The sequence below is a fragment of the Tympanuchus pallidicinctus genome, unplaced genomic scaffold, assembly GCF_026119805.1.
Source record: "Tympanuchus pallidicinctus isolate F22 unplaced genomic scaffold, pur_lepc_1.0 scaffold19, whole genome shotgun sequence".
Classification (NCBI taxonomy): Eukaryota; Metazoa; Chordata; class Aves; order Galliformes; family Phasianidae; genus Tympanuchus; species Tympanuchus pallidicinctus.
Genome location: NW_026294710.1, coordinates 11171158 through 11191470, shown reverse-complemented (window position 1 = coordinate 11191470; position 20313 = coordinate 11171158). Strand labels below are relative to the sequence as shown.

General features: G+C 42.3%; 1 protein-coding gene across 1 annotated transcript in view; it reads left to right on the top strand.

The window, feature by feature from the left end:
* Positions 1–20313, top strand: part of CAMK1D (calcium/calmodulin dependent protein kinase ID) — a 219280-nt gene that overhangs the window by 84992 nt on the left and 113975 nt on the right. Inside the window, exon 2 of the mRNA XM_052681242.1 lies at positions 8107–8238. Within this exon, the coding sequence (XP_052537202.1) occupies positions 8107–8238 (132 nt within the window). The remainder of the gene's footprint in view (positions 1–8106; positions 8239–20313) is intronic.

The following is a 20313-nucleotide window of genomic DNA, read 5'->3' as shown; positions in this document are numbered from 1 at the left end:
CCAGAGTCAAATGGAGACCGGGACTGTCAGTGGAAAGGACTTAAGCATGATCAAAGCATGCTTCCCTCAATATATTTTAGAATGGAATGTAATTATCTGTTGGAGATTGTCCTCTGTTGAGTACAAAAGGGATTGTAAAGGGTGTCCTTTTAGATTATGTAAAGTTCTTGGGTTTTAAATGAGTATCTACTTAAGAAGAATCAGCCTATGTGGTTTCTGTTCCTCAGCTCCCTTGTTTGTAGAATGGATCATACAGTTCCTAAAAAACAGGGTCAGCATTTGAGAACTACAAGTAATGTTGCTGTTTGCTTTTAATTACTGAGGAAGATCACCAGAACTGATGCTTAGGCTCTGCATTATAAAGAGATAGCATGTGAAATCAAGAGGTGCTGTGCATGCTAATGGAACTTGGATTTGTGAAGGTCCAGACACCTTTAGGTAAAACTCCTGGATAAACTGGAGTTTCATGTGGTTTAGACCCAACTGTTAAGTTACTTCCTCTTTAGACAGTTGCTAGTTTAATCTTACCTATGCTCTGCTTTGCTATGAAAGTTGCAGTGTCATCCATCTGCTCCTAAATTTATCCAGCCTCTTTGAAAAGTGCCATGGTGTGCCAGATAATTTTTTACGTTTCCATGTGGAGGAAGAGGAAGAAACATGCTTTTCCAGATTGGTGTAATTTAGTTTATATGGCCAGATAAGATCTCCAGAAATCAGATGCGTTGTAATCAACCCTGCAAATATCAGTGTCAGAAGATGAGAATGAGTTATGGAGATCACTTACACCTCAATAACAGTTTGAGGTCATTATTAGAAAAACAAAAATTAATTCCCTGTGAGAATGCTGCCAGGGAGACAATGAGCTCCTTTTGTCTTGTAAGATGAAAGGGAAAAAAAAAAGCACTTAAATGTTTGGAAAGAAATTGATCATCAGGAAAATAAAGTGCTTAACAGCACAATTGTGAAATGTATATTAGAAGGAAGAGATCATTACAGAAAGTATGTGTTTTGCTTTTGATTCTGGATAGCTTTACTGTGACTGTCACAGAGGCTGAAAAATAAGTAATCGGCCTTTAAAGACAGCACTTCCTTTTCTAATAAGGGTCAGAATTAACCAGAAAGGAGCAAATAGTTCAGGAAAGAAGAGGACTGTTATAACAAACATGATTGGGAATCTGTGCTGGGCCAGTTTCCCTTTTTAGCATCCATGCATCTCTGTCCTAGAACAGACCGCATAACTTCCTACTGAATTAGCATACACCAGGCAGCCAAAACAAATTATTTCATCTCAGTAAAGGGGAGAGTTTCTACAGAAACTTTCTTTTTAGCTTAGTTTCTGAGTTTTATGTGAATTACTCACTTTTGAGCCAAAGTTTTATGGCACCAAATCCTTGTCCTGCTCTGTGCATACCAGCTTTTCTTGCTCCATGCTCATATGCTTTGGTGCCTTCATTCTGCTGTTGTAGGAGTGTCATAATTTCATGCTTTATCACATGCAACTTTAAATTGGTGTTTGATGGTTTCACAGAAGTCTCTCTTCTCTAAGTAGCTGATGGATTTTCAGTCTTAATTCTAGTTGCTTTTTGTTTTTTTCTCGGAGAGTTTTAAGTATTGAGGAGCAAAACCAAGAAATAATGATAAGCCTCAAAGTGCCATTATATTCTTGCAGCTGACTGGTGACAAAAATAGTCAAAACATTAAGCTGTTGTTGTAATTGTAGATAACAGTCACCAAGAAAGTAGAAGTTAAATCCAAACACTGTTGGTGATTACACAGCTTCATGCCTCTTGTCCAATGTGGTGAGTTACGTGGTAGTGGTTGGGAGAAAACTAAAGTAGTTGCTTATAAGAAGGATGAAGAAGAATCTCTACCTGGAGTATGATGGTAGAATTATGGAATGGCTGATTTTGGAAGGGAACTTAAAGATCATTTGGTTACAAGCCCCCTGCCATGGCTGGTTGCCCCCTTCAGATCAGGCTGCCCAGGGCCCCCCTCCAACCTGGCCTTGAATGTCTCCAGAGATGGGGCACCCACAACTTCTTGGGGCAGCAGTGCCAGTTCCTCACCATCCTCTGAGTAAAGAAGTTCTTCCATCATCTCTATTATGGTTGTAGCTATGAGCCCCAGCAGAGATCTGTGTTGGTGTGGTTCCTCTCCCCAGAAGCTGTACTAGATGGGGAGCAACAAGGCTGTGGGAGAGATGAAGTCCTGAGCTAAAGGACACACGGTCTGTCCCCATGCATGCCAATTCCCAGGCTCCTCTTGGCTTATGGTTAAGTGGCCATTTAACCTGCAGACAAATGTTTAACTCCAATGGTCCTAAAGTCCTAGCTTGGGCAATGTACTGAGAGTATTGGCATGGGACAGTGGTCTGGGGAGCAGAGAGATGTCTCAGTGGTACAGAAAGCTGCTGCTCTTGTACAGGAACGTGCAACAAACAGCATTTTCGGCCCTTGCCCCTTGTTGTTGTTGTGTGTTCACCAAGTTATATCAACAGTGATTTGGACACAGTTCAAAAAGTGCTGTTTATCATCTAGAACTTGTAATCGCAGCTTCAGCATGGGACACCAGCAGTTCTGTGGGTCATTCCTGCAGGAATGGGTCAGGATCAGACATAGAGAGGGGATCCCAGGTCAGACACAGTCCTGGTGGTCAGCTGAGTTGCAGAAGAGATTTACCTTGCCCCAAGGTAGAAAAGAGCATTTTTGGTTTGGCTGGTCTGATGGAAGTTAAATAAGTAGTGAGACTGAAAACACCAATGTTAATGGAGTGTTAATCATGGTCCTCCTGTGTTTGCAGAGGTGGAGGAAGCATTGCCATAGAAGGGGCTGCAGGGTTGGGATGGTATGTTTGATGGATGAAAATAGCTAGAAAAAGCATTTGTCCTCTGAAGAATAGATGGCAGCAAACAGACCGGTATACGTGTTTACTTTCACATATATTTACATTAAGCTGCTGGGAACCTGTAGCAATATTTGACTTCTGTACCACATGTAACAGTCCCAAGAGTCTCCTCTGTTCATGGCTGGGTGAAAACACCCTCCATACCTTGGTTTTGTTACCTTTTCATTCAGGTAATCCTGAACTGTTGAAAATTTCACTGTAAACCTTAGAAAATTCACAGACACGACTTTGGAGCAAAAACCCTTTATTTCCAGTCTTGATTCTGGTTTCTGTTGGGAAAAGTCTGGAATTTCAGAGAGTGAGGATGTTTGTACAGAAATGACTGAGCAGAAGATTTAAGGAAAAAAAAAGAAAAAAAAAAGATTATTTTTGATGAAAAATGTTTTAATAGGAAAATATTCTGCAGGACCAGAAACTCCTGTGTATATGCTGATTATACATATAACCTGAGCTTATCCCTCAATTACTCCTTGAGGGCCATGGGAAAAGCTGTAGAAGTGCCAGGAAAATTTTTTATTTAAATACCTGTCCCTGCCTGGGCAGCTGTTTCAATGCTGTTTTTTTTTTCTGGGGTGCTGAGGAGCAGAATTGATATGTGGTTACCAAAGCCATGCTATGGAAATGGCTTTTTCGGTTTGATTGGTTTCACTCATTTGTTAGTCTCCCATCTCGAAGTGACTTCCCCATGGATGTGGTATATTTTTCAAGCCATGAGCGTTCACTAATTTTTTCCATGGGGCAAAGTACACACAGAAGGCAAACTGTACTATAATTAAGAACATTAGCTATACACCGACTGAAGATGTGAAATCTGTTTCCTGACTATGTCTGTTGATTTAGTGTGATAGAGCACCTGCTAATGCAGTGGAAAACTGTTCAACATGGAGGTCTCTGCAAATGGAAAAATTAAGTTTTATCTCTCCATCAACTCTTTGTCTTCATTTGTCAGTGTTTCTGTGACAGGAGTATTTTTTTTTGCTGAATGTCAACAGATTTGCTGTCACAGTTCATTGTTGTTCATTGAATTTCTGAAATTAAGTGTACTAAGTAATTATTCCCACAGACGAAGAAAAGTTATTTGGCCTTTTTTGCTTTGGTCTTCAGGATAACCTGGTCTTGCAGCCTCTGCTTTCTAACAGAGTCATAGAATCATTAAAGCTGAACAAGACAAAGATCATCCAGTCCAACTGTCAACCCATCACCACCACACCCATAAAACCATGCCACTAAAAATCCAATCTGTTTGGTTATGAACACCATTCATTCCAGTGATAACCTCAAAATCCTAATCTGTATACCTAGATTAAATAATAGTTTAAGAAAATTAGAACCATAAATATTGTCATTGCAGAGGATACTGCTTGGTCCATAAGTATGAGATGAGAAGTCAGAAGGTCTCAGCCGCCTTCCAGAATTTGCTGTTATCTCAAAGTCACAAGTCAGGTCATTTTTTTTTTTTCCTTTTACACTGTTCCTAAGTCATATAAAAAGGCTCTAGATCATAAAATTATCCAGTGCCTTAATCAGAAACTCAAAAAGAGCTGGTCCTCTAGGGTAAATGATAACATGGTCATAACTTTCCGAAACGGGTTCAATTGCTGCACTTCTATTTTGGCACCTAACAAGGTGGTTTAATTTTTGCAGAAGTTTCTTGCGTATCCATTTGCACTACTGCCCCTCTTCCTCAAAACTGTGATATTTTCTTCGTTTACAATAAGAGGGGGTTTGAAAGCCCTAGTTCAGAGGACAAAGGCCCAAGTCCTGAGATCTGTTGGAAAGGTAGCCATTAGACATTTCCCAGCTGCTGGACATGGATCATCCCAACCACTGCAGATACCATTTGAAATCATAACTTTAAATTAATTAACCTCTTCTCTCTGGCCTTAAAAAAAATAAATCTGTGTCACAGTGTAAAAATAAATATTGCCCCACATCTTACTGGGGAAGGAGAATTAAAAACCCCCCATTTTCTAACCCCAGACATTTTGGCAGAACTTTGAGCGCAAATCATTTTAACCCTCAATAAAATAAAGTAATGAATTCTCACAGATAAATTGTTGCCTTCATTAACATTTTGATTTTAAAGGGCACATTAATTCTTCTAGGTGAATGTCTTCTTTAGCAAGCCTGCCATGTTGGTAGTTCTGGGAATGTCTTCTGAGAAGGTGGAGAATTTCTGCACGATATATTACTGCTAGAAAGAAAATGAGCAGCCTTGTTCTGCTGACTTTAATGTTTATCTATTTGTGCATAAGACAAGAGGGATTCAGTGGGGGGCTGAAAAGAACAATTAAGTGTGGGTGTATTCAACAGTGTGTTTGAAATTAAGATAATCACTTGTCCATCCATATGCTGTCATTTCTGACTCTCCCTTGACTCCAGCAGACTGCAGTAGTGTCTTTGCTGCCTTTTGCTTGCTGATGCTTTCTTCTGCCATTTCTTTCTTCTTATCCTATACCTCTCTTTCCTATCCCTTTAACTTTCTGATCTCTCTCTGCATCTCTTCCCTCCTTTCTCTTTCCTCCCATTGCTTCACTTCATTTCCTCCCCCTTGCTCTGTGACCACAGGAGCTGTGGACCATCAGTGCCAAGGGCTGGCATGCGTGTGAACGCTTTAGATGAGGTTCAGCTCATTTCATTCTTTAATGAGGCTTTAAAGGCTGTTAAGGGGACATGGGATTGTTTTTCATGATTATATCTCAGAGTTCCCAAACACTGCATTTAAATTCACAGTGTCTTCTTTCAACCCCATGGCTGCCCTGGTATGTGGCAAAAGAAACGCAGCAGAATGATGAACCCAGCTGAAACATAGACATTTCCCAAAGCTGGGTATATTGCATAGAGGCATATAAAGGGATTTCATTTATTTTTTTGTCTTAGAACAGCAATGAAATCCAGATTAGAATGGAAGCTCCGTGTTTTATAGTACTGTAAACATTCAGAGGGCTATGTGAGCAGTAAAAGTATGGATATGCTGCTGCTTTACACAGCACTTAACTACAGGCAAAAAGATTGTTCAAGATACAGCTGGTGAAAGCCTGAGCAGATAGGACTTAAGGAGTTCATGAAACACAGCTGGGAGCTGCCCTGTGACTTTCTGAAGCCAAAACCAATTAGCACTGAAGAGACTTAAGACTTCTCAGAAAAAAAAGATTTTATTGCAATTCTGCTGTTGACTGTCCCAAGCAGGATGGTCAGGAGAAAGGAACTAATGAACAAAATAATTAGAACCATTGATGATAGGAAAGCAAAGAATAGTCTTCAAAAATACATTGGGTGGCTTAATTTTCATTTTTGTTACTCCAACAGCTGGAGTCCATGATGCTATGACATGCCATGGCAGATAACATACAAAGGAGAAAACAAAGTAATTCCTGCAGTGTAGCATGAATGAGTCTGGCTCTTTTTTTGTCCTTTTTACCAAAAAATGAGGCAAAGCATTCACTGCCACATGGAGGCATACTGTCAGTTTGAAAAAAATCGTTTTTAATAAATTCCTAAACTTCCTGTCTCTTTTCCAAGTTATTGTTAATGGCCAAAATATTTCTGTGTAAACAGGCATCTCTTTCCAGAGCAGCATCCTCTTCTTTCTGCCCACTTCAATTATCCATTGGCTCAATTCATTCAGTTCTTCTGCAACTTGGGAAGTGGTGGTGAGGTCATGGATGCTTGACTGTGTCATTGAAGCGCCTGGCCAGGAAACACTTCTGTTGATCTGTAAACATCTAGATAAGCAATGAGCATGGGAAATGAATCATAGAATATCCCAAGCAGGAAGGGACTCAGAAAGATTGAGTCCAACTTCAGGCTCCATACAGGACCACCCAAAAATCAGATCACAATTAAAGGTAGGGAAAGTGTGGTAGCAAGATGTGGTAAAATATTCTCATTTTAGGAGCAGATTGGATCAGGGGTGGATTTGCTTAGCTTGCTCCTTAGCTTTCTTCTCAGAGAGTTATGTAGAACAGAGTAACCTATTGTCTTGCCTCTTCTGTGTTTTGTATATAAAATATGATCCTTCTGCTGATAGTGAGGCACCAGCCTATCTGCCCAGAGAAGCTGTGGATGCCCCATCCCTGGAGGTGCTCAAGGCCAGGTTGGATGGGACCCTGGACAGCCTGAGTTGATGGGGGGCAACCAGCCCATGGCAGGGGTTGAAGGCAGATGGGCTTTGATGTCCCTCCAGCCCAAGCCATTCTACAATTCTCTGCTGGTGGAATTAGTTTAGGATCTGGTTAGACAAATGTGTGGTTCTCTGGTGCTTCTTGGGCAAGTCAGGTGCTTCAGTGAAGGGGATTTGCTGGTCCTTAGCAGGCCAATGCACTGCCTTGCCCAGTACCTCAGCGCTAAAACAGTGATGAGCTAATCCTGCTCAGTGTCCCAGTGATGCTCAAGGACTACAAAAGCAGTTTGAGAACAGTAAAAGCACATAGGCCTGTAATGTATTCCCGGCCTCTTAGTCAGCTGCAGATGCTTTGGAGGAAGAGTGCAGTCAATGATAATGTTACGGAATAACCTAATGAAGGTAAAGCACTGCCCACTCTTAGCAGTTAGTGACTGGCTGCTGTGTGATGGTGTTTCTCTATCCTTTATTTGTGTAATCCTCTCTGGGGCAACTGCGGGGAGGCCGCTGTTCAGGCGGCCATTTGGACCTGTGATTTAATCCGATTGTTTGGCTTTAGCGATTACACAGCCGTTTGTTCTGTGGAATAACTCTGTGTGCAGAGAAGAATTTTGTCTCCCTGTGAGTCAGGAGTGAGGAAGGGTGAGGAGATGCTCGGGGCTGCCAGGGAGGAGCACACGGAGGCTCTGACCTCTGGTGGTCAGTGAGGTCCCTTTACTCCTGGGGACTTTGCAAATTCAACCTCCAAAAACCTCAGAAAGAGGAAAAGTGCATCATTGATCAGCTGTCCCCTGTATGTGAAAGTGGTGCTTTCACATTTTTAGCCTTTGCTCAAACCTCTGCTGGATTACAGTTCTTTATCAATATTGTTGGGTTTGGTAAGCCTTTCGTATTTTGTGTGAATGTAAATGTCTGCGTATGCTAGAGCATCTTTCACTGTGTTTCCGTAATGGTATTGCTGTGATTAACAACTGCAGCTATCAAAACCCACAAGATTCGATTGCCTAATTTCAATTAACAGCTTCCAAAGAAATGACAGTGCTTAAAACCTGAGCTTTTCTTGTCTTTTCTTCCTTCAGGGGTGCATTCTCTGAAGTTGTTTTGGCTGAAGAAAGAGCTAGTGGGAAACTATTTGCAGTCAAGTGCATTCCCAAGAAGGCACTGAAGGGGAAGGAAAGCAGCATAGAGAATGAAATTGCTGTCCTGAGGAAGTAAGTACCAGACCTTCATTTCTGCTTCTTTGTTTCCCTTATGCTCCTGCACTGAAGAAACAGGAGCAATGATTGACAAGTGTGACTGGTAGGTTGTTCAGCCTGTCACAGGCAGACAAGAACGCCCGCGATTAAATGAGGCTGAAAATGTTTTGAGAGATGCTCTGGTTTTCTCTTATATTAAGCCAGTCCAGATGACTGCAAAGTGACGTTGAAGAGGAGTTAAAACCTATGATGGCCTGCAAAGCCCTTTCCCACTAATAATGTCAGCAGCTGGGTCACCGGCTTTGAGCACAATAAGAGCAGGGTTGTTCTTTCCAAGTGCTCAGTGCAGATTATACACTATTTGCTATCAAACTTATAGATGCTACAGATGGCTGTAGGTGATGGTGGTAGGCTCCCATACCATGGAGAGGTACATCTGGAAGGAACATCCCAGGGCAACTTCTTTCTATCAGAATTGTCCATGATGTGCAATTCTTTCCTGTCCGTGAGTGTAAGACATAACTAAGGCATAAATAAGCAGCTCATGACTGCTATGAACTCATTGCAGTCATTAGAGGCTTGACCTCATCCTCATCTTATGCTCTGAAGGTTGCATTCATCTCACCTGATTTGAACTTGTCATCTTTGAATTTCTTTCTAATTAATGGAAAAAGATTAGTGACTTTAGGATTTGTCCATATAATCTGTTCTATTCTTCTAACAGCAACTTTTCTTTTCACTGAAATCATAGTACAACTATACAGAAGTCTACACTGGACTGGAGCAATCTGATGCCTGCTGCACTGCTGTCCCCAGCTTCTTGCCCCAGCTCTTGGTCTTGTAGAAGCTGATAGCTCATTGTTTGAGCACAGTGATTTGTCTGAACAAAACTGATCATGAATCTTTAAAACTGAATAGATATTTATGTGCTAAATGCTCAGACAGCCTAAGATGAAGCAGCAAATTCAAGGGCAAACTTGGCCATGTCAGTAGGCAGAAGGGATTCTATTCAGCAGAGGTAAAGAAGTGAGGTTCCAAACAGGCACAAGCACTTGTTGCTGTTGCTTTCCCATGGCCAGACCCATATCAGGTCAATACAATGTACACTCTGTGATGAATGCACTGTGCTGGCTTGCTATGTGGAGATACTGTGAAACTGTCATTAAGCCCAAACCTCTGCCATCTTCATGATCTATTACTTCATGAGTAATGGATGCTGAGCAGCTTGAAACATTCACTGTGTATGTGGGTCTTTCCCCTGATACTCGTATATATTGGTTTAAGAGCAGAGAATGCAGCATCTGGGCTGGGCTGTTCTCACTGCAGTGGCAGGGGATGGAGTGGGTGTAGTGGTTTAACCTGGCAGGTAGTTCAGCACCACAGAGTTGTTTGCCCCAAATGGGAGTGGGGAGAGAATAATTAAAAAAAAAAACAACAACAAAATAGAACTTATGGGTTGAGATGAAAACTATTTATTAAGACAGAAAAGGAAGAGAGAAAAAAGTAATGATAATAATGTGTGTATGTATATATATATATCAACAAGTGACACACACACAATTGCTCACCACCTACAAGTGATGCTAAGCCAGTCTCCAAGCAGGAGCTGCTCCCCCAGCCAAAGGCACTGTTTTTCAAGGTTTTTTTGAGTGATGTTGTTTGGTATGGAATATCCCTATGACCAGTTCAGATCAGCTGTCCTGGTCCCGTCCCCTCCCAGCTTCTTGTGTCCCCATAGCCCCTTGACTGGCAGAACAGTATGAGATGCTCTTGGCTCTGTGCAGCGCTGCTCAACAACAACTAAAGGATCATTTTTTTATCAAAGTTGTTTTTCTCCTAAAGCCAAAGCATAGAATCATACCTGACACTGCAGAGGAAAAATCAACTCTGCCTCAGCTGAAACCAGGTCTGTGAGCAGAAAAGTCCTTAATTTCATACAATTCATTCTACTTTGTCTCTCATCCTACATTCACTAGGGCCATAAAAAAGATCTGTCTTTTTAATCTGGTGTCTCCTACTAAGCTGTTGGTAATATAAACTTTGCGTGTCATTGTATTTATTCTGAAAATAGGCATCTTTGCTAGCAGACACAGCACTGAATTTGTATGCACCACCAAGGAAACACTTAGACAGATCCAGTTTGTTATTTTCTGTTGTTGAGGAGAGAAAATATCAACCTGCTTCTTTGTTGAATGAATTAGCCGCCTCTAAAAAGTAAAACCAGAATTGAAAGGGGGTGAAGTGGGTCCTGAGCAGCTGTTGCTAAGCTCCAAAGGCGTCTATCCATTCTGCCTTTGTTTCTGGTAGCTTTCTACCAAGTAGGGATGGCATGTGATGTCTGATCAGTGGGTAGGATGCCAGAGCCCCAGGCTGCCACAGCCATGCCATGGCATGCACTAATTGGCCATTTCTGCAAAGGATGCATGCAGATGCCTGGCAGAGGAATTTGTCCCTGTTCCCTGTGAGGGTTGTGCAGAGCTGCAGAGGATGGATGCAAAGCAAATATAAACATGCACTTTTGTTCATCCTGTTCTCCCTTTCTATTTTTGCATTATGTCTTTGGAGTGCATAATCTCTGATGGGATTAAAGTCCCAGAGGACTCCCTGCAAAGTTGAAATGCAAGAGAACTCTTTGTCTCCCCTTCAGACATTTCTGGAGACAGTCAGAGGTCATAAAATCATAGAACCATTAAGATTGGAAAAGACCACCAAGGTCACGTAGTCCAACGATCAATCCATCATCACCATGCCCAATAAATAGATGGTGCTGACCATGTCCAGAACTGATACAAATGAATGTTAAATGTGCTTTGTATCCTCTGGAAGAGGTCTGTCCCAATGTCAGTCCTGCCAAAATCACCCCGATCTGACAGAATCAAGATGGAGAAAGGTTTGCATGATGCTGTCTGTTGAAGTCATGTTTTAATAACATCTTTTGAATTCAGGATTGAAAGCATGAATGTTATGACCAAAATCTGTGCAACCTGCTGTAGTGATCCTGCTATAGCAGGGGGTTGGACTTGATTCCCAGAGGTCCTTTCCAACCCCTACAATTCTGTGATTCTATAAAAACCTTGGATCTTCTCTCATTTCTTCTGCTGACTTCCAGCATGACCTGAAATGTCTTCTGTCTTAAATATTTATTGTCTGTGAAACAGCAAAAAACATTTTGAACAAGAAGTTTCACCTGCAGAACATTTGGCTTTCCCTTCCCATATCAGCAGATGCAGAAGAGTGGGTCCAAGAAGGGAAGTTTCTGGTCTAGGTTTTTAGTGCAAAAGCATCACAGTGTCTTCTCTGTGTCTCACCTAAAAATGCATTGGAAGTGCTAACCAAACACTGTGCTGGGGAAGGCTGATGATGCCCATGCAGAGTTCATGGAAGGTAGGCTAGGAGATTTTATCTTTTGGATGCTCCCTGTCTGTGGGCTTGGCCACTGTTGCTGCCAAGACAAAATGACACATTTTAGAAGCGATGTTCTGCTAACAGAGGAGCGAACTGCTAGCCAACTGATCTGCATGTTTGTGCCAGTGCCAGAGTGAATCATGCACACTCCAACATTTTATTTTTCCGTGGCCAACAAATCTGTTCTTAAAAAAGAAAAAAAGACGGAAGAGCCGTTAAGTCAATATTTACGCCTAGCAACCTTAACAGGGTTCTTCCAATATGGACTCTCTTGTTTCCCGTGGAAATCCATGGCAACATTCCCTGCAGACTCCTCTGGGTGGGGACGTAGTGGGAAGGAGCTCGCTGCTGGGTGCAGTGCTGGCATGAGTGATGCGTGCAGCTAATCCAGGAGCTCCAGCCTGACAAATTCTTTTGTCCTCTTCTCAGCAAAGCGTTTAAGCATGTGCCTAATTTTGGATGATAATTGATCCCTGTGAAATCAGTGGACTCCTTGAGATTACCTTGCTGAACTTGGGCCTAAAGGGATGCTTCGTAGCAGGGAGAAAATCATGTAATCATTAAGGCTGGAATAGACCACTGAAATTAACAGTCCAAAGATCAACTCATCCCCACCATGCCCACTCACCACGTCCCTCAGTGCCACATTTACACTTTTCTTGAACACCTCCAGGGATGGTGACTCAACCACCTCCCTGGGCAGCCTGTGACAATGCCTCACCACTCTTTATGAGAAAAAAATGTTTCCTAACATCCAATCTGAACCTCACTTGCTACAACTTAAGGCCATTACCTCTCATCCTATTGCTCTAACTTGGGAGAAGAGGCCAACCCCCACCTCACCACAGCCTCCTTTCAGGCAGATGCAGAGAGCAAGATCTCCCAGAGCGTTCTGCAGATGAACAATCCCAGTTCTCTCAGCTGCTCCTTGGAAGACTTGTTCTCCAGACCCTTTACAGCTTCGTTGCTCTTCTCTGGAAACACTTCAGCTCTGTGAACTAGCTCTTCAAGAGGAGCAATACTGCACTGGGTTACACAAACTTCTTCTGACCTGAAATGTGGGGAGTTTCATAACCTGATCAGAAAGCAACACTTTTCTGTTTTTAAGCAGAAGGATAAATGCAGTTTCTTCCATTGTTTGCTGTAGAATAGTGGCAATTTATTCCCACTATGATAACTGTGCAGGTGTGAACAGGCTGAAGGATGAATTGGCTGTTAGACGGGTTTCTGCAGGCAGTAGGTGGTGTGAAGAGCTGGGATGCAGCAAGGCACCAGTCTAAGCTCTAAAGAAGTAGAACAAAACAACCTTGTAGGAGTCAAACAGAAAAATATGCTTGATTATTATTATTTTTTAATGTACCTTGGGTTTTTTTTTCTTGGCTACAACACGTTTTTATTGAAGAGAAACTTTCTAAGTAATACCTGCACAGGTTCGGTGCTGAGTCAGGGGAAGATGAAGAGAAGGATCAATGCACCCAAGTGTATTGATTACTTCCTAGCAGCCACATGTACAAATTAAAGTCTTGTTAAACAGATGCTGTTTAGCTAGCAAATCAGACTCTGCTTCAGTTAGTTTCTGTTGAACGGGGATTTTTAAAATATTTTATAAACTCTTTAGATATATCCCCCTCTCATCTGCTCTGTAATCTCCTAGATCTTTGGGGAGAAGCACCATTAAATTCCTTATTACAAATCTGAGTCATGCCTAAATGCAGGCTGAAGACATGATCCCTGTTAAGCAGCTGGTGAATGGTCTGGAGCACAAGTCTTATGGGCAGCAGCTGAAAGACTTGGGATTGTTTAGTGTGGAGATGAGAAAGCTTAGGGAGATCTTATCACTCTGTAGAGCTTTCTGAAAAGAGGTTGTAGTGATGTGGGGGTCAGTCTTTTCTCCCAAGTAACAGTGATAGGATGAGAGAGACTGGCCTTAAGTTGTACCAGGGGAGGCTCAGGCTGGATATTAGGAAAAAATCTTGGAAAAGGCTGGTGAGGCATTGGCACAGGCTGCCCAGGGAGGTGGTGGAGTCACTGTCCCTGGAGGTGTTCAGGGAAAGGGCAGATGTGGCACTGAGGGATGTTAGTGGGCATGATGGGGATGGGTTGATGAATGGACTGGATGATCTTAGTGGTCTTTTCCAACCTATGTGATCCCATGATTCTATGTTTTGCTCCTTTTCAGTAGCCCATTGTTGAGAAACTCCTCCTAAAACTTCTATCCTCAGCTCTTACTTCTGTAAGGGCTTATCCATCCCAGGCAAACCCCATAGTCTCCGGGAAGCTGAAACAACATGTAGTTTTGAAATCCATTAGTTATCTCTTATTAAACTCTTCTGTGCAAATAAAAGGCAACATTAATTCTGAATAAAACTGTTCATGCAGAAACTTAATGCAGCTTAACACAAATTTAGGCATTTAATTAATTTGGATGAATATTCTTGAGTGACTTTGTAGGTTAGAACCTCCTGTTCAACCCACTGGATGTTTTTGATTCAAAAAACAAAGCTCTTGCAAGCCTGGATGGTCCCATACTCCATTTTCCCAATCCAGAGGCTCTGCTGGTGCCCACCAGTGCTTTCCAATGGCAATTATTTTTCTATAAGAGGTCACCCAGCTGGAGCACAGGGGAAGACAAACTGAAGAAGAGACACTCTGATCCTATGGTAGGGAGTGTTAGTGTAAAAGCAATGGTAATTAGGTTGTGTAACTGGTGTATAAAGAAACTACTGTGGGACTGGTGTTTAAGTAGTCAGTGACTAATTACCTCTTGATGCTCCAGTAGTAAGAGCTCTTTTCCTTTAAAGAAATGAATGAGATGGTTAAGAAAGGGAAAAAAATAATACTAAAAAAACCCAAACATTTGGCAACTCTATCTGTCAGATAAAATCATTTCTCTGAAGTTTTGCTTACTCTATAGACAAAACAGGCTTGCTGTTTTTTCCTTTTTTTCCCCCCCACTCTGTGAATAATGGTAAGAGGATAGGCTGCCTCAGCAAGAACTGAAGAGACAGCTGGTTGTTATATTAAGTAATCACTTTCAGAGAAAGCTTTTACATAGATTTACTAGCTAAAACCTGGCTTGCACACACCGCTGCGGTAGTGCTTGTTGACAGAAGGCTGGGTCTGCCCTCCCTGAGCTCTGAGCCCTGCCAGCTGCAGAACCCAGGTCTTCCCAAAATCTGCATCCCCAGCAGGATCCTGAGGGTAGATCAGGGTTCCCCAGGTAGGGGAGTGATACTGGGTGGAAGGGAGATTTAGGTAAGCTGTAAGGAAGAAATTCTTTACCCAGAGGGTGGTGAGGCAGTGGCACAGCTGCCCAGAGAAGCTGTGGACGCTCCATCCCTGGAAGTACTCAAGGCCAGGCTGGATGGGGCCCTGGGCAGCCTGAGCTGGTGGTGGGCAACCCTGTGTATGGCAGGGGGTTGGAACTGGATGATCTTAAATGTCCCTTCAAACCCAAGCCATCCTCTGATTCTGTAATGGTGATGTCAGTGGTCAAAGAACAGGGCTGCCCCAAGGATATATTTGTTGGCATTACACATGGGTGGACTTCATCCCTGCCCATGGGGCCACGTTTAGTGCTAGGCACTACTGCAGGCATGGCCCCTAGATAGGCAAGCTAGACATGGAAAGGAGCCAAAATCTACAACATGCAGGGTAGGGGGCTGTTTGGGCTTAACTTAAAGCTGACATCAGCTTTGGCCCATGAGATCATCACCCAAATGAAGAAAATGCAAACAGCATGAGTCGCCCTTCTCAGATATCAGGCAAAAGTGAATCTGACCCTATATATATAAGTATGGCATAAGATAGCGTTATCTTGGCACTACTTCTTGACTTCTTGCTAAGCAGCTCATTTTGCTGCAAAGAATTCACACTAGTGGAAAAAAAGCATAGTGAAATCTGAAACAAAGCTGACACCGTTTTTGATCAGAGATGCTGGAAACTTCGCAGGGGAAGACTTTGCAGGCAGGGCTGCCCAGATAATATTTCATTTGAGATTAGATATAAACTGATGTAGGGAAGCAGATCACAGCGTCTGAAAAATCCTAAAATACATTCAATGAAGAAGGAAATAGTAAACACAAAATCTGTGATCTCTTATCATACGCAGTTTTATCTACTACTAAGCAACGTGCTCCTCAATAGCTTTTCAGTGGTGTGCAGTTTCAGTGTTTCAGCCTGCCCTCCTGCAGCGTGCTCAGAGACTGCTGTGTGCCTTGAATGAGGCTACAGTGTGAGAAGCTGTAGCCTGATTTCCAGGTGACGGAGTGGCTGTGCTCCTTCTGAGGAGCAGTGCTTTACCAAACATCCCTTGCATAACTGTTCCTCAAGGTCAGCCTGTGCCCTGACTCATCTCAAAAGATGGCCCCAAGAGATGGGGGCAGGTCTAGGGGGATAAGCGTACAGCAGAGCTCAGTGCTCCCGCATGAGAATTAATTTGGTACACTTTGGAAGAAGCAGCTGCTTTCTGAAATAGTTACTCCGAGATGCGTTCAAATTAGGAGAATGTGTTGTTCAGTATAAGCTGTGCCAAGCGTCTGCTTTATGCAGAGTCCATCGTCTGCATGACTGCATGCACAAAGCTGGGGTCCTTTCAGAGCTTTTAGCTGAAAAATGACAAAACGTACCCTGTTTTTATGTGTTTATTACACAGGAAGATGGTTACAAGCCTATTGCATTGATACAAGTTCCTGATTATTTGTGCTGTTGTCTGTTACCTAAAAGGAACAAATTGTCAAGAGGCATAAAGACTCTTTAATAAGATCCAACAGTTTGATTAATGACTCAGCCTTATATCTGGACACATAAGGTCTCTGTCACTCCCACATGTTCAAAGCAGAGTTGCCTTATTGGTGAGCACCTGCCTCCAGCAGGGCCTCATAGAGCACCCAGTCCTTGCTTAGGAGGACACGTATCTGTTTGGCCAAGCCACACCATGGTAGATGTGGGGTTGTGTTTAGAGAATGCAAGTTGTTGAGTGGTGCAGTAATAACAGAGAAAGCATTTTCACAGCTCATTGCAGTCTAAATCTTCCAGGAAGCGTTGGTGCTGAAGATGTGATCCTAAGTGGCTTCACAGAGCGAAATACTTCCTCTTGCTTTTTTCATAGGGTTCTTCATAGGTCATCTGGAATACTTGATCTGAAACAAAGTTGTTATGCTACGATTTTTCCCCATGAAAGCCATTTCTTCATTTGGAAGAAGTATAAAAGGCTACTTACAGGCCTCATGGCATTTGCAAAGTGAAGATGTCATTGTCAAAATGCTACCAACAAACTGCATTTTGCCTCCTTTCTGATTTAATCCTGAAACATTAACTAGAGGAATTCAGTGTTAAATATTAAGCTATTGTGATGCCCTGTTGGAGCCAGCTAGCTTAACCACACAACTGCCATATTTTAATGATTGATAAGTTATTTACAAGTGCAGTCCAAGCACTTCAATGGATATTCCTGTATCTCATTTTCTTGCTATTAAAATCCATGGCATTGCTACATAGAGCATTGCAGAGTGGTGAATTAGGGTGTAATTTTCAAAGTGCTGCATAAAGTAAAACAAGTAAATGCGAGGTAGGATTCATCAGGCCAGCTGGAAGCTTCCTCAAGGTACACAGCTGCATCTGAGCTCACATCTCACTTGCTTAGGAAATCATCAGATATGCATTTCTAAGTGGATCAGAACGTACAGGCAGGAAAAAAACAAGTATTCCAGAAATGTCAGTTCGTGGAGGTAGAAACAGGAATCTTATCAGACATGACAGTTTTCGTAAGCACTCCTTGTCTAAAGCAGTTGTTTACTCCTAGGAGCATGCTAGAGTGCTTTCTGAATACAAACCACTGCATTTTAGGCCTCCACTATGTGGAATTAGACCAGCAGAGGTATTGCTGGGCCAGTTTTGTGGTTGATGAACTCAGTGTGAATTTAAACACCTCAGTTGGCAACTCTCTTCCAGAGGGTTGTGGTTAATGGCTCTATGGAGGCCAGTGATGAATGGTGTCTTCAAGGCATCCAACTTGGGACTGGTGCTATTCAACGTCTTTATCAATGACATAGAGAGTAGGATTGAGTGCATCCTCAGCAGTCTTGCTGACATCAAGCTGAGTGGTGTAGTTGACAAAACAGAAGGAAGGGATGCCAAACAGAGGGACCTGGACAGGGGCAGAAAGTGGATGCATGAGAACCTAATGAGGTTTAACAAGGCTAAGTGCAAGGTATTACAATTGGGTCAGGTCACTCCCAGATACACATACAGACTGAGAGAAGAACTCATTGCAAGCAGCCCTGCAGAGAAGGACTTGGGTTTCTGGTGGATGAAAAGCTGGACATGAGCCAGCTGTGTGCTCTTACAGCCTGAAAGGCCAACTGTATCCTGTGCTGCATCAACAGAGGAGTGGCCAGCAGGGAGAGGGAGGGGATTGTCCCCCTCTGCTTTGCCCTCAGGAGTCCCCATTTGGAGTACTGGGTCCAGGTCTCAGCCTCCCAGCACAGGAAGGATGCAGAGATGTTGGAGCAGATCAAGAGGAGGGACACTAATTTGTTCAGAGGGCTGGAGCCCCTGTCTTATGAAGAAAGTTTGAGGGAGTTGGGCTTGTTTAACTTGGTGAAGAGAAGGCTCCGGGGACCTCATTGCAGCCTCCTGATAAACACGAGGGGAGTTTATAAACATTAGGAAGACTGACTATTTACATATTCTGACAGTGGTAGTACAAGGGGGAATGGCTTTAAACTAAAGCAGAGGAGATTAAATTTTGACATTAGGAAGAAATTCTTTACTCAGAGGGCAGTGAGGCTCAGAGGGCAGAGAAGCTGTGGGTGCCCCATCCCTGGAGGTGCTCAAGGCCAGGTTGGATGGGGCCCTGGGCAGCCTGAGCTGATGGGGGCACCGAGCCCACAGCAGGGGTTGAAAATGGATGGGCTTTGAGGTCCCTTCCAACCTATGATTCTGCCTTCCATTTTCATTTATAGAAGATGAATCACAATTACATTTTCTCTCTTGCTAAGGTCATGATTCCACATGTCTGGAAGCAGAGTTTGGCACAAGGAGCTGGCTCTTACCTTAAGAAAATGGCAAAATATTTTCACTCCATTCCATATTCAGCTGCACCATATTAAACCTAGAAGCTACCTTTGTGTTTTGAATACGTCCTGGGTTGACAGCTGCATAAATTAATTGGTATTTTGCCAACTAATCCTGCAGTTGTCATCTGTACCACATATTGATTCAGTTTTAAAATGCTTACTCAGATACGTGGTTTGTGCTCACTGGGAATTTTGCAGAAAAAAAAAAGAAGTAAAATAAGAGATATGCAGCTATGGATTTCTTTGACCAAGAAAAAAATAATGATTATCTCATCATGAATTAATTAAATTAAAAAATACATATCAGAAATTCTTTTTTTTAACATACCTTATATTCATATGATGTTAGTTTAAGCAGAATAGATTTATTTTATCCAGAAGTGAGACTGGCCATGCTATGGGGTCATGCTTCTGCAGCTACAGGACTTTAATCAAACTAGTTTTCAAAGTAAACTTAATATTTTCCTTCTTTGCATCCATGTTTCTGTTTCTCTTGTTATCAGATAATTGCCCAGCTCTTAATCCTTGTAAGTACTCAAAACTGTGGATTGGTTTAAGTACTGGCAATTTGTGAGCAGACTACAAAATAATTTCTATAATAATGTATGGCAGCTCTTACTTTGCCAGATATTTTATCAAATTAAAGTTGTGGAGCATTACGTTGAATAGGGATTCTATTGCCTCCCTATTACTGCTTTTTTTCCCCCCAAGAGAATAGATATAGGTGAATTCAAGCCTTCTTAGAGACAAAGCCATCTTTTCTGAATGCATATCTTAACAAAATTGATTTCTTTATTGTCAAAATTTGTTTAGAACTTTGGAAATATTAGCAAGAAGCATTAGCAAATAATCTAGGGTGTTTTATAGCTCCACACTGAATCAGAAACAACCGACAAATGCAAGGCAAATGCCAGGTATGTTTTTGCACACCAGCACTGACTCCTCCTGAGATTAATCCAAAATTTCTATATATACTCCATTTGGGTTCCACCAAATGGAATAACAGCCTGCTTCAAATATCTTCATACCTTTGTGATATCTGCTGTCTTGACTGACGCACCAGGGATTAAACTGGGACCCTTTTGGATTTACACATATGCGTCTGTGCATCCTCAGCTAATTCAGGCCATGGTGGAATGGGCACCGGGCACAAGAGTTGACTCTTGCTGACATACTTTTTTGAAAAATGTACCAACATGTGCTTATTTTTTTCTTGTTTCATCCTTTTTTCCCCCTCCATCCGCTAGAAGCAGCGGAGTCCACATGCAGCAGCCATATTTGGCATCATATGCTTTGCCAAGATGTACTCTGGAGCAGTGCAATCTGGTTATCCCATGTCTGCTGTAAACTTGGTAATTAGAACAGAAAACAGCAGCTGTTCACAACTTTTCTCTTAGAAGGAATAATACAGGATTTCTAACTGCAAACAAAGGGAAAAAGCTTTGTGTTCGTTTTTAAACTCTCTCTGTGAGTCATAACAAATATGTGAATATGGCACGATCCACATGCAGCCTTAATCTGCATTTATACAGAAATGCAAGTTTTTCCCATTCTAAAGATAAAATCTTACTGTAACTGTGATGGCTGTCTGCTTTCAGCTTTCCTG